The sequence below is a fragment of the Bidens hawaiensis genome, unplaced genomic scaffold (genome assembly GCF_021521415.1).
Source record: "Bidens hawaiensis isolate Kalapana, Puna unplaced genomic scaffold, B.hawaiensis_p1.1 tig00006961_1, whole genome shotgun sequence".
NCBI classification, from domain to species: domain Eukaryota; kingdom Viridiplantae; phylum Streptophyta; class Magnoliopsida; order Asterales; family Asteraceae; genus Bidens; species Bidens hawaiensis.
The window spans coordinates 723,481-738,175 of NW_027491477.1; the positions used below are offsets into that span (position 1 = coordinate 723,481).

At 33.0% G+C, this 14,695-nt stretch overlaps 1 protein-coding gene across 2 annotated transcripts; it reads right to left on the bottom strand.

The window, feature by feature from the left end:
* Nucleotides 1-3,379: 3,379 nt before the first annotated feature.
* LOC143633967 (transcription factor MYB59-like) lies at nt 3,380-5,129 on the bottom strand. Of its 2 annotated transcripts, none has more exons than XM_077102170.1 (3): nt 4,960-5,084; nt 4,646-4,747; nt 3,380-4,248 (listed from the first exon to the last, which is right to left on the bottom strand). In XM_077102170.1, the coding sequence occupies exons 1-3, from the start codon at nt 5,043-5,045 to the stop codon at nt 3,711-3,713; spliced, it is 726 nt and encodes a 241-aa protein (XP_076958285.1). In that variant the 5' UTR covers nt 5,046-5,084; the 3' UTR covers nt 3,380-3,710. The 2 variants fall into 2 exon arrangements, with proteins under 2 accessions (XP_076958285.1, XP_076958283.1); XM_077102168.1 differs by having other exon boundaries at nt 3,409-4,248; nt 4,646-4,775; nt 4,960-5,129.
* Between the last annotated feature and the right edge of the window lie 9,566 nt (nt 5,130-14,695).

Genomic DNA, 14,695 nt, shown 5'->3' on the forward strand with positions numbered 1-14,695 from the left:
GTTAATGTTTTTGATACCGTTCAAGTATATATATATATATGCAAGAGTACTTATTAAACATTGGTGAAGCGCTGACAATTAAACTACATTTCTAAAAATGAAATTACAAAGAAAAATAAAATGAAAGCACATTATCGAGGGACCACAAAGTGAATTCAATCTCACCACGGGGTTCAACATAAGTACATAATTAATCCATTAGACGGTGCCAATTAAACGAATAAGTTGGCCGTCTAAACAAAGGTATTCTCATTGTCTTTTCAGGCCATCAAGCGGTACAACTTTTTATATAAGCTTACTTTCTCTTTATTATTATATTAAAATATGCAAGTTGAGGAGCGTTTATTGTTGTTTATTTAACTTCTTTATCTATTTATTGTCTTTATAATGCATCACTAACTTTTTTGAATAAACCGTGCTAAGGCTTTTTCCATAATATTTATTTAAAGATAACAAATAGTTAACAATTTTAATATTATTAAACCCCTATAAACATATAATGGGATTCATTTATATTGGGGTATATGATTGATTTGTTTATGATAATAAAGATGAACTCACTGTATATACAAATAAAAATTGCTACCGACAGCTCGATCTTAAACTGTTAAATACCTGTCATTTAATTGGTAATTATTGTGTTTTCCGGATGATGATAAGTTTCAATACTTATTATCAATAAGATGGTGTGCGTGTTTATTCTTCTTCTTTTGGCAAAAGAGTAAGGTGATTAGGAACATCAAAAGTAGAGGGCACCACGAATGCTTGTAAATCTGTATGCACATCAATGTCTTATCACCTTTTTTTTTCTTTTTCGGGATTAATTACTTTATTGAAAATAAACAAAAGTTTCAGTCATGGTTGTTGTCCATTTAAACTCTCAATTGGACGGTAAAAGAAATATCAAGTGTAACCATTCGTAGAGTTCAAATCGTTGCTTTTTATTACTTAGACACAACCTAGCTAGCTACAGTAAATCTATAATTATTACGGTATACAGAACATTATATGTTATATATTGTGAGAATGTCACTAAACAAAATAAATAATTATATATATATATATATATATAATTTTAACAAAAGAAATTAATGATATAAATATAATAATTATTTTTTTAATGTCATATCTCCAAGTCTAAAGTTATGTTATATATATATATATATATATATGTTCACGCGCGTAAAAGCTATAGAGAAAGTATATGAAAATGAGTGTTTTTTTTACATGTACAAAAAATTATTTGTGAATATTTTACTTACATGTAAAACACATTTTCAGTTACCTCATTTTTTGTAGTTTAATCCCCAATGAATCTAAACTGGATGTGAGTCAATGGTAAAATACTCACTTTATTAGTGAGAGATAATGGTTCAAACCTCACTATTACCAATTTATATGGGAGATATGAGGGATAACCATGGATTGCCATGGTTCGAGCCCTGATCTCACTCGGTTTTACCGGCTCCTCGCCGTCGTGTCGTTTGGCGGGCGTCGGGGTCGGGTTTTATCCGGGGAATCCCTCAATAGGTGGACCGCTAGGGGCTCTGTTCGTCTGGACTCGTGGCAGGCTCGAGCTACCTTTAGTCATTGGGGGCCGTGTACAGAGTACCCGGTGTTACTTAGTTGTTCGTTCAAAAAAAAAATTCCAATGAACCTACCTATACACAGCATTTGCGTAGATGATGTTACCAATACATACGTGTACCTAGGTACACATGTAGGTAATCGATTCAAAACTTAAAAGAGATGAAAGAAAAACTAAAAAAAGCAACATATATAATCAAGTTAGTTAGGTATTTTTTTACGTAGACGCGTTTGTTATTAACAATAATGAAAATTTGAAATATTTAAGTATTCTTAAAAAAGAGGATTAAAATCTATAATATATATAAACGAAAACATAAAAATCCTACGTGTCGCGATGTGGTCGCTCCCCCTTTTTTTAGAGTCACAAGATTTGCTTGATTTTTAAATGAATGCTTCTCATGCATTTGACCTGAATTCATGGGTATGAGTCTTACCAAACCCAGATATTTCTTAAACGGGTTATAACATCTCCTTAAATTAAAAATTATTCTCACCAAATTATTGATGTAAAAATCCTATATAATATGATATATTAAAAATTAATATCTTATTTATTTTAAAAAAGATATATATATTATTTAAATTAAAAACCAATTTTATAGTAAAAAAAAATAAACTGGTCTGGGTCTCATCAAACCATAAGTATATTATTAACTTTCATAAATACTATTTATAATTAGAAAAACCAATTTTATAATAAAAAAATAAACGGGTCTTGTGTCTCATCAAAACCATATAGCTTTTAAACCGGGTTATTGCATCTCATTTGTTTGTGAAACAATTTATCATCAAACCATAAGTTTATAATTAACTTTCATACAACAGAAAAATATAAATTCAATAAATAAATAAATATTAGAACAAACAATATTAAACAACCCCCGTAATACGGGGGATAAAAACTAGTTTATCTATATATGTTCTTGTAAAGTTTAATTATGTGTACGTAATGATTCTCTTGGCGGGGTTTCTTTCCTTGAGAAAGGATTAAATAAGGATTTTGCGTAATTTAGCCATTTAAAGATTAAAAACAATTGTAATTATTCTCTTACTATATGATTTTATATCTAAAAAATATGTTTGTAGTATATAAGAAAAATAGCTTAAATAATTGTTGATCTACTTTTAAACTAGTTTATGCGCATGTTTGTCGCCATTGTGTGTGAGATATATAGCCTTAAATTAAAGAGAATTATACCGTGCATGCATACTTGTATTAAACTATACCAAAACTCCTACTAATCATTCCACTACCGGCCTAAATAACAAGCCAAAAGCTCGATAAGTGCATTGTGCTTTAAAGTGGATACACACATTAAAGCAATTCATCCTCAGTTTGAATTTAAATATATTTGGAATATTTCGTTTATCCATAATAAGGTTTATAAGAACTCCAAAATATTATTTATAGTTTTATACAATATACGTACATTCGTAAAAAATCAAATTTGTTTTTATTATATGTCATAAATCTGCTAGCAGATTTTGCTCACTGCTTGGAACCCTAAACCTAAACACTCTGCAAGACTTTTGTACAAAGAAAAAAAAATACTCGAAGAAATTGCATGCTTATGTTCCTCTGCTGTATTAATATTATTAAGAGTGTTTAGATGATGAACGTTAAATTGGAAATATGTAAATACTAACTACTAAGTACCAAAAACACAAAAAATTAAGCTACTGGTCACTTTCACCGACGGTTTACAACCATTGGATATATCATCGGTAAAGGTGTTACCGACGATAATATGTAGTAACAGTCCGTCGAACTAAGGGTTGGGTAATTTGATTTACAACAAATTACAGATGGATATTATCGACAACTAGCCGGCGGCCAAAATTATCGCATGATAATCCAAGTATTATAAGAATAGAAATATATTGAGAGAAACATAATTGTTTTTATTATAATAGAAGTTATGCAAGGATACATAAAAATTCTTCTGATAAATGACACACATATAGCAAAGTTTATTTCATGTTCATCCTTAATCTAGGTACATACCTGAAAAGTAGATGCATGCATATTAAAGATTTGACCTTGATGATCTATAGTACTGAAAAGAGAGATTACTAGAGTGCTTTGCTGAGGATTATTGAGTATATCAACACCAAATCAATTAATCAATTAGTTCTGAACTAAATTGTTGGCTTGTTAGATCAAAAGTGTTTTCAGCGAACTCTTCTTGGCCGTCCATCGTCCATGAAGTGCTCAAACAGCTGTCCCATGTCATCAGTGAAGGTGCTATTTCACTATAAGGATCAAAAAATGGCTTTATATTTATACTATCATCTTCTAATAACTCTAAATCCTTCCATATATCTTCCATCCAGTTATTACACCCTTCTTGTCCCTTACTTGAATCACTAACACTAGTAGCACCATTCTTGAAATTGTTATTGTTTTTCCCTTTCATGACGGTTATCTTTTGGACTCCCCCGGTGTCATAGAAGCTTCTTTCTTTGGTCTCGATCATTGGAATGGACGCCACGGTAGTACACGTTGATGAAGAGGAAGAGCAATGCGAGAGTGACGGAGATGCACATCCTTGTATTGTCCTTTTCTTCTGTTGAGCTTTTTTCCTCATATGAGTCCTCCAGTAGTTCTTGATCTCGTTATCAGTCCGTCCTGGTAATTTGCTTGCAATCTTAGACCACCTGAAAGCATTATCACATTAAAGTTGAACCAAACTTATTGCGTGTCATATATTAACATTTTAAATATGTACACTCTTATCATGTATTCAGTATAATCAACTTAATCTTTGATGACATATATTACAAGAAAATTATAACAAATGGAACAAAGAACAAACACTAATTTTGTATTTATGTGTTTACAAAAATGAAAATTTTGAACTCATTCAAACATGATATATTTATTAAAGAACTTTTCTTTTTCAGAGGAAGATAAGCACTAAGAAACAAGGGATAGAGAGTTACAATTTTATTAAAAATGCTCCTTCAATTTTCTCAAACAATATTACTTTTACACAATATAGTTTAGAAGATACTTGAATTCACAACATATGATTTAATCATATATAATACCAACCTGTTGCCAAATTTAGAATGAAGTTCAAGAACAAGTCTCTCTTCATGAGGAGCTAGCTTCCCTCTTTTCAGCCCAGGATTTAGATAATTAACCCATCTCAGCCTGCAACTTTTTCCATTTCTTTTCAAACCTGAGAATCAAAATATCCCACAAAAACAAAAAATAATCCCCAATTTTTTTATTTTTTTTGGGGGTATACACAAGAAAAAACGTTAATTTGTGATTAAATTTTAACAGTTGGAAAATATTTTCCAGTGAGAAAAATTTGCAGCCTAAGGCCTTTTGTTTGGTTTTTACTCCCGCCACCTTCAAACCTGAAACTTTGGCAATGAAGTCCCACCGGCGGTCTCCGAACATGTGAACGTAAAACATCAACTGGAAATCTTCTTGTTCCGTCCATGAACCTTTTCGCGTTGTTTGATCATCATCTTGCCCCATTTTCTATCTCCCTAGTCTCTCTCTCTCTCGAACTTTTAACTTGTTGGAAGTGCATTGGAAATTAGCTTTGGTGGAGGTTATATATAGTGACATTTTTCAATTCTTTTTTAGTGGAATGTGGAATTTTATGATAAGGGGCATATACGCATATTCAACACAAAGGGAGTAAAAATATGTGTTATTTTTTTTTGTTTCAAATTTGTAAATAATAAATCATCATCGATATAAGTTAATGTTAAGAAACGTGCATGGGTGTAAACGAGCCTAGCCTGAGCTCAATTGGTCTCGAGCTTGGCTCATTTTGACTTAGCTAGAGCTGGCGTTTGGAGCTCTTTTACTAAAGTTCGAGCCCAACACGTGAGTTGTTTTTTCAAGCTTAGGTTCGGCTTGTTTTTTATTCATTAGTTAAATTTTATGCATATTTTTTCGTTTTTATATATTTTGAGAAAAAACTTAAATGAGCTTGAGCTTGGCTTGGCTCGTATGTTTTAAGCTATTTATCAATCCAAGCTCGAGTAGCTCCCGAGCAACTCGGCTCCTTTGCACCTGGCCTAGTATATAGAGAGAATTTCGAATTGGTTCATCTGACTTTATTAATTAGTTATAAATCGCTTACGGGTTTAATTTTTCAGTGTCATGGACGTAGTTCATCATGGGTGTAGTTCTTACCTCCTGATTATGTTTTACCATCATTCTTTTCCTAGAAGCTAATTAGAATTAACATGCATTAGTATAAGTATATGTGAAACCACATATGACATAATCTTAATTACAAATGCTTTTGCCATTGCTAAGTGAGTAAACTGATGTATGATTAAACACCCCCAAATATTGTTAGGTTAAAGATCTATATAATATGACGAACAAACGAATGCACAATTATAGTTTGTACACATATATGGCTAGTAATATACTAGAAAGATGACGGACGGTTGTACGTACGTTGTTGTGCTTCTACCTTCTTTTTGCCTTTGCATTCGTAAATAGGCACATATTATTAATGAGTAATTCAAATAAGAAGGGTTGACTGAGTCTTCCGAGTTTGAAGGCTTGATATTTGAATTCAGTAAAACTGTTGGGCCAAGTTGTTGAAGTCCAAGTCTTAAGCCTAGTTTGGTTTAGGTTATGTTATTTTTCAGTATTTAAGTTCATGCTTGTTTTCTTTTTATGTACTCTCTTTTCAGTATTCAATATCAATCAACCATCTAAGTCTATTATCTGTTCTTAGATTATTTGTTTGTTTGATCTCAAGTGCATGCTCATACCAACATTTGGTATAAGAGCAAGGTTAGTCGTGTGAGTATTATCAAGAAGCCATGGCCAGTTCGTCAAACCCTAATCCTCAATCTCCTATATCGGTGTTCAAAGGTGAGGTCTATGAGCATTGGAGTGCGCTCACGAGATCTCTGGGATTTAGTGAGCACAAGAAAAACTAAAGATGATAAAACCCTAGAAAGCTACAAGACGGTTGTGAAGAAAGATGCTAAGGCTATGGCTGTGATTCAGCAGGGTATTCATGATCAGCTATTCTCCAGAATAACATCTGCTGCCACTACTCAAGAGACGTGGGACACTTTACGTGTCGAATTCCAAGGAGATTCACAAGTGCAATCTGTGAAATTGCAAGGACTCCGTAGAGAGTTTGAAAATCTCATCATGAAAGAAGGTGAATTGGTTGGTGACTATTTCTCTCGTGTGATGGGCAATGTTAGTCAAAGAAGAACCTATGGTGAAGAAGTGCTAGATCAAACTGCTGTTGAGAAGATTCTCAGGAGTCTTACACCGAAATTCGATTTTGTTGTGCCATCTATTGAGGTTGCTTATGATCCCACAACCTTAACACCTGTTAAGTTAAGTTGATGGGGTCATTACAATCCCAATAAGAGTGTATCATGGGGAGATCTGGTGTTGAAAAAACAAGTGAAAGGCAATATGATTAAGCACTCTAAGTGATGCATAATAATAGAAGACCTGAGAACAATTCCTACGGTAGAGGTAGAGGCTGTGGTATATTCAGAGGAAGGGGAAGAGGACGAACCTCAATGCCATCACTGTTACATGTATGTGCATGTAAAAAAAGACTGTTGGTTTAATGATGCAACAGGTAAATGTGGCTTTTGAAGGAAATGAAGACGAAGAAAATAATCAGAAAGATCCCAGATTATTCATGGCTCGTACAAATGATCCAAAGCATATGACTACTAGTATGTGGTTTGTTGACTCCGGTTGCTCAAACCATATGACTGGAGTACAGAACAGCTTCACAAGTTTGGATGAAAGCATCAAACTTCTTGTCCAAGGTGATAAAAAACAGTTGAGGGTTGAAGGAAAGGGATCTGTCAAGATTCACATGAAGGATGAGACTCACAGGCTGCTAGAAGACGTCTACTATACCCCTAAACTTGAATACAATTTGCTGAGTGTGGGTCAACTTATAAAGAAAGGTTATTAACCATTGTTTGATGATGACATGTGCACAATTACACAAAAAGGTTCCCGCATTGTATTAATGAAGGTCATGATGGCCAATAATAGCATGTTTCCATAATATGCTACTAAAATATTGACAAGGCCAAACTGTGGCAGCTTAGGTATGGTCATTTGCATACTCAAGGGCTGCATCAACTGCATGACAAGGCTATGGTCCTTGGACTTCCCAATAAGAAAGAACTACGTGCGTGTGAAGGTTATGCCCTTGGCAAGCAAACCAGGAAGTTATGTCAGTCTAGCATCCGCAGAACCACTCAACAGTTGGAGCTTGTTCACTCTGATGTTTGTGGTCCTATGCCTATATCAAGCCTTTGTGGTAGTAGATAATTTCTTCTATTTATTGATGATTTTACTAGAATGACATGGATCTATTTCATAGCAAAAAAGTCTGAAATGTTTGCTAAGTTTAAATTATTCAAGATAATGGTTGAAAAAGAAATTGGATGGCCTATTAAAATGTTAAGTTCTGATCGTGGTAGGGAATATCCCTCCCAGAGGTTTAATGTTTTCTGTGAGCAGAATGGCATCAAAAGAGAGCTAACAACTCTTAATACTTCTGAGCAAAATGGAATCTCAGAATGGAAAAACATTACCATAGTGGAAATGCTTCAATGCATGTTGAAAGGGAAAGGGCTGCCAAGTAATTTCTGGCTGAGCCTGCTGCCATAGCTGTTCACAACATAAATCGGTCTCCTACAAAGTCACTTGGCAACAAGACTCATTATCAAGCTTGATATGGTAAGAAGCCTAATGTTGAGTATTTCAAGACCTTTGGTTGTGTTATTTATGGTCATACCCCTACACAAAAAAGAACCAAACTTGATGCTAAGTCTGAAAAGTGCATCCTTCTTGGTTATTCTCAACAAACCAAGGGGTACATAATGTATAATCCCATTACCGAGCAATTCCTTACCAGAAGAGATATTGTCTTTGATGAAGATGCCATGTGGGAATGGAAGAAAGAAGTGGCTAGCAAGTATGAATACACGTGGGACATTAGTATGTTTGATGATGTCCTACCACATTCAGGTGATGTACCTAACAATAGTAATCATGTTAATACTAATAATGCATGTATTTCTGGATCTCAAAACATGCAGCAAAATGAGCAAGTGACACCAAATGAACCTGTGACACCACAAACAATGACTAGTACATCATGTACCAGTCCTCTCAGTTATGATTCAGGTATGCATGAATCAAGTACTCCTCCAAGAAAACTCAAGGGCCTTGAATATGTGTATGTTGATTTCTCCCCTATGGAAGATTATACTGTGTGTCAGTTTGCTTTAAATGTCACCGATCCAACCATTTTTTAGGAAGCTGCAAGATTTAAAGAATGGAGAGAAGCCATGATTGAAAAACTTAAAGCTATAGAAAAGAATGAAACATGGAACCTGGTCACTCTTCCAAAGAACAAGAATGTGGTTGGTCTTAAGTGGCTTTACAAAACAAAACTTGGTCACAAAGGTGAGATACTTAAGTACAAAGCCAGGCTCGTAGCTAAGGGATATTCCCAACAAAAGGGAATAGACTTTAGTGAGACCTTTGCACCAGTAGCTCGCTTTGAGACTATCAGAACTGTCCTCGCCACATCTGCTCAATTTGGTTGGAATTTGCATCAACTTGATGTGAAGTCTGCCTTCTTAAATGGGGAATTAGAGGAAGAGATCTACGTGCATCAACCACAAGGGTTTGAAGTTGAAGGGCAGAAAAAGAAAGTATACCTTCTTAAAAAGGTGTTGTATGGTCTCAAGAAAGCCCCTTGTGTATGGTACTCCTGCATTAATAACTACTTTACTTCACATGACTACACAAGAAGCAACAACGAGCCAACTCTTTATGTAGAAAATGTTAGTTCATGTCATATTATCTATGTGTGTCTATATGTAGATGATATAATTTGTGCTAGCTCAAGTATGGCTCTCATTGATGAATTCAAAAAAGGAATGATGATGGATTTTGAGATGACTGATATGGGGCATCTCAAATTCTTTCTCGGGTTAGAAGTAAAACAAACAAGTTATGGTGTGTTTGTTAGTCAAGAAAAGTATGTTATTGGGTTATTTAATAAGTTTGGAATGATGGGCTGCAACACTGAAGATACACCTATGAACCCCAGTGAGAAGTTGTAATCAGAAGATGGTGCAGATACAGTTGATGATGCTGCTTACATGAGTCTAATTGGTGGGTTGATGTATTTAACTCATACCCGGCCAGACATTTCATTTGCAATGGGATTAACATCCAAGTTCATGCAATCTCCTTCAAAGATTCACTATGGTGCAGCAAGAAGAATACTCAGATATGTGGCTAGAATAATGAAATTTGAATTGTGGTATGAAAGGAACTGTGAAGTAAAACTTGTGGGCTACAGTGATAGTGATTGAGCTGGCAACCTTGATGATAGGAGGAGTGCATCAACAAATGTCTTTATGTTAGGAAGTGGAGTTATCTCATGGTGATCAAAGAAGCAACATACTATTGCATTGTCTAGCACCGAATCAGAATACATAGTTGCCACTAGTGCTACATGTCAGGCTATATGGTTGAAAGATGGTTGGATGATCTAGGTGTGGTACAAGATCAAGCTACAGTGATTTACTGTGATAGTAGGTCATCAATTTGTTTGTCCAAGAATGCTGTTCTTCATGGTCGTTGAAAATATATTGAGCTAAAACATCACTTAATAAGAGAAATGGTTGCACAGAAACAAGTTTCATTGGTTTTTTGCAAAGCTGAAGAACAAGTTGCAGATGTGCTTACTAAAGCTTTGTCACGAGAAAAATTTGTTTATTTCAGGCATCTGCTGGGAGTTAGAGAATTTCAATCAAGGGAGGGTATTAAAGAGTAATTCAAATTAGAAGGGTTGATTGAGTCTTTCGAGTTTGAAGGGTTGTTATTTGAATTCAATAAAGCTGTTGGGCCAAGTTGTTGAAGTCCAAGTCTTAAGCCTAGTTTCCTGGTTTACGTTATGTTATTTTTCAGTATTTATGTTCATGCTTGTTTTCTTTTTATGTACTCTCTTTTCAGTATTCAATATCAATCAACCATTTGAGTCTATTATTTGTTCTTAGATTATTTGTTTGTTTGACCTCGAGTGCATGCTCATACCAACACATATGAACCAACAACTTCTTACCAATCTACGTAAGGGTAAACATTAAACGCCCAACAACAATGAATGAGGATATTGAACCTATTTGTCTTATTACATGCAAGGTCTGTTGATGCTAAGAATGTTAAAGACGATGAAGAAATGCTTGGACTATATGATGAAACGACAAGCGAAAACACACCTATTTTTTTGATCATTTTTTAAAAGCTAGGGTAATTGGTAATATAATAAGGCTTAAACTTGGACTGGATATGTGGTACGTTTGTATATCTATACTATATAATAAACAAAACTTTCTTATTGTCACATGGCATCACCATATTAATTCTTACAAAATTTTCACTCCTCTCTCTCATATTAAATACATTTATCTTTATTATTAATAATTTTGTATTTTAAATTTTCCTTCCTCTCTCTTATATTAAATACATTTTTTTTTCTTTTTAATCATTCAAACTCTTATAAAACAAATTAAATATTGAAGTTCTCACTGCTTATGTTAATTTAAACGACGGGTTCTTTAACCGGTTAAAGTATCAAACATGGTTCAAGTCAAAACAATTTATTATTAGATAGGGTTTCGATCCATGGGTTTGTTTAAAAAAGTAGCCATTTACAACATTTTTTTAATTTGCTATTTAATCAATCCATCAGTTATGTTAAGTTTATCATCTGAAAAATCCACAAAAATATTAACACTATACTACATGTTTTGGTTTTTCATGCGGTAAAGACAACTTCTTACCTTTGGAATACAAATGTTAAACGTTAGCACACTGTTAATCAGACAATAAATTGATTTTGTGTATCCTTATATTCTTCATATGGTATCTATCAGACACAAAATGATAGGTTACAAGAAAGTATTAGTTTTTTGATTTTTTAAATGACCTCAAAATATAAGGTTGTTAAGTCATATGTTAGTTTTAAAAGCTGATGTTGAACTGATGTTGATTAAAAAATTTAAAATATTAACTAGGCAATTGGTAATTGCAATGAAATTAAACTACATGTGAAAATACAATATGATAACCGTGTTATATAAGCCGAAATCGTATTCGAAAATAATATTGGAACTCAGAATTTTAATTATTTTTTTTTAAATCCTACACCTTTAGATAAAAATACTAATTTTAAATAATGAAATTTTCACTTAATTTTTGTTTGAAATGAAGATTAACAAAAGCGAAGGCCAATCATTGTAAATTGTTGGTTTGTTTTTTAGACAATTTGTTTTAACTCATGACCAGTTTGTTTCATTGTCTAGAGTTAAAATAAAAAAAAATGTGAAACTACTAAGTTTTGAAAAACAAGTAAAGTTCAAATAAAACTACACATATTGTGTATTAAGAAATATTTAGAGATTTATAAATTTTCTATTTTTATATTGTATAGTGTGTAATTTATTATACCATATAATATATCTTTATATTTGTTGAACATATTTTTTGTATGTCACATTATGTTATTGTTTAAATAAATTTATTTATTCTAACCGTGTACTACACGGGTGAGTAACCTAGTTTGTAATGTATATTGAAGTTCTCTTTTTTGTATTGACTGTGGAGTGCTAGAGCGGTACACTTATTTGAAGTCAAAAAGAGCGTTGGTAAGTTTATCAAATTATTTTTATTTTGTAGAAGTACTTAAATTAATTTGTCTTGCATGTTATTGTGGGCTTTGATCACTTGATCCTCTGTATACGTTAGGATGATTAGATGGATAGGTTGATATTGTGATTGAAATTGTATTTCTAAAATTTTAATTGTTAATGGAAATATTCGTTATGCTATCGAAATTTATATAATATGTTGAAACCGAGTCTAACTCTTAATACGGATTTTCCCCTCTGGTAAATTCATTAACCACACGTCCACACCATATTACTGTTGGGATATCAACGACAGTTTCCATTGAAAGCCTTCTGTTCTATAATGTATAATTGCGTAATTTATCAATTTTTTTATGTGATACATGTAGTGGAATAGTTTATATATATTAATGTATAATATTTGTTATTTGTGATGGCTTTGGTTTACACTTATTAAAATAAAGCCCAAACTACTTTCCTCTTATGTTAATAATAATAACGAATACATTTTTAAAAATAGTATCGTCACGACCATCTAATAAATTACTGAATATAAGTGAGCAAATTACATATGAGTACCTTTTCGACTACGGATTGGGTCACAATGTTCGTATTCATCTGACCCTGGCTCCCAAGGTATATGTTATATATATTGGAGTGACCATTAATTATCATTAAAGTGATCTGCCGGTGGATCAAATTTTCATATGCTCACGTATGGATCTCACGTACTCTTTCCCTGCATCTTTCCACGTATTTACCTAACCAAAACACATGTGTCACTTAAGTTACTACCAAAATATAAGTTCTAATGGAAATAATTTGTTTTGAGACACTAAGCAGTGGTTTCAATTAAAAAAGACATGTTAACGACCGCGTTATCATCACATAGATATTGGAACTTTAACTAACTCATCATGAAACTTTAACTGACTCATCCTTAATTTAACTTGAATGTAATGGTTTTAACTAACAATTAAATTAAAGAAACAAAATTAAAATTAAACCTAGAAAAGTATGATATATTGGTTGATTGGGGATGGAACCCACCTATCGCTCCTCCACTTTCCATTAAACCCCGGGTGAAAATGCATGGCTTTCGTAACTCATAGCAGCCATAACACATTAGAGCCCTTCTATGGCTATTGTGTAATGGGTTTGGCACCTAGAAGTTGCCAATATGATCATTGATTGATCAATGGGTTTGGCGCCCCAAACCATCAACCACATTATGCATAGCCTGATATTATTGTGAGAAGTTATGTACATGACGTCATGACTAGTAAATTATAGCTAATTTTATAAATTAAAAAGCAATTAACTCCTTTTTTATAAATATTATCAAATAAGTGAATTCAAAACTTTCAAGTTGACTACCGTTCAAAAAAAAAAAAAACTTTTAAGTTGACTACATAATCTTAATTTTAAAATCTAAGACAACATATATACACTCAATCTAAGAGGATTTTAATCCTTTAAAAAATTACGAGGATTATAAATCCTAAATAAAATCAAAAGAAAGAAACTAGAGTAAATTATTCAATCATGCATATGGTTTGTGAAAGTTTCCCCTCTCCCTTATGTTTCATAAATCGTGGAAGTCGTCCTTATTGTTTACGACATTCTCACGCTTTTGATCGATCCAAGAAATGCATGGGTGAACGATATTAATTATGTTAAATGTATGCAAATTAAAATCTTTTTTTGTCCTTTCACTTAAAAATAAAAATAATGAAACTAAAAACAATTAAAAAAACCACCTATATAGAAGCTCACCATCACTTCTTTTTTACCAATGGCTCTTGCCTAGCACCCCTTTTGGTCACTGATGGTTCATGTCATTTCTAATACACCCAAGCAACGATGAACCAACTCAGTGTTTCGATTTCCAGCAATCATGATGAAATGCAAGACTTCATATCTTCTTTATTTGTTTAGTTACAAGTCATCGGAACTCATATCTTCAATTAGAGATGGTAAATGAACCCGAACTTAACATGTAAACCCGAAAAATTTGGACTGTTTATAAGTGTATTCAGTTATGAGACTAGTGTATAGGATTAGTTTTGTGTCGGGTACTAAACATATTACAGATGTTTAAATATTAAAAGTAAAAGTGATTTCACCGTAGGTGAAGTCGAGAAGATATGGAATATTGGAATGGTGTTTCTAATTCGAGATCGATTTTGGAGATTTTAGTCGGTTCGAGATCTCTGAAAAGCATTCGAGAGGGATTGAGGCGATTTGAAAGATGAAAGAGCATGTGTGTATGTGATAGGTTGTTTTTATTTTAATTTTATTAAGTTTAAATTTTATTTTTTGTTCCAAGTAAAATGACAAAAGATAATTATTTGCAACCTACTTAACATAATTTCTTTATCGTCCATTGTTTTGGGGACCAAAGTCGTAATGC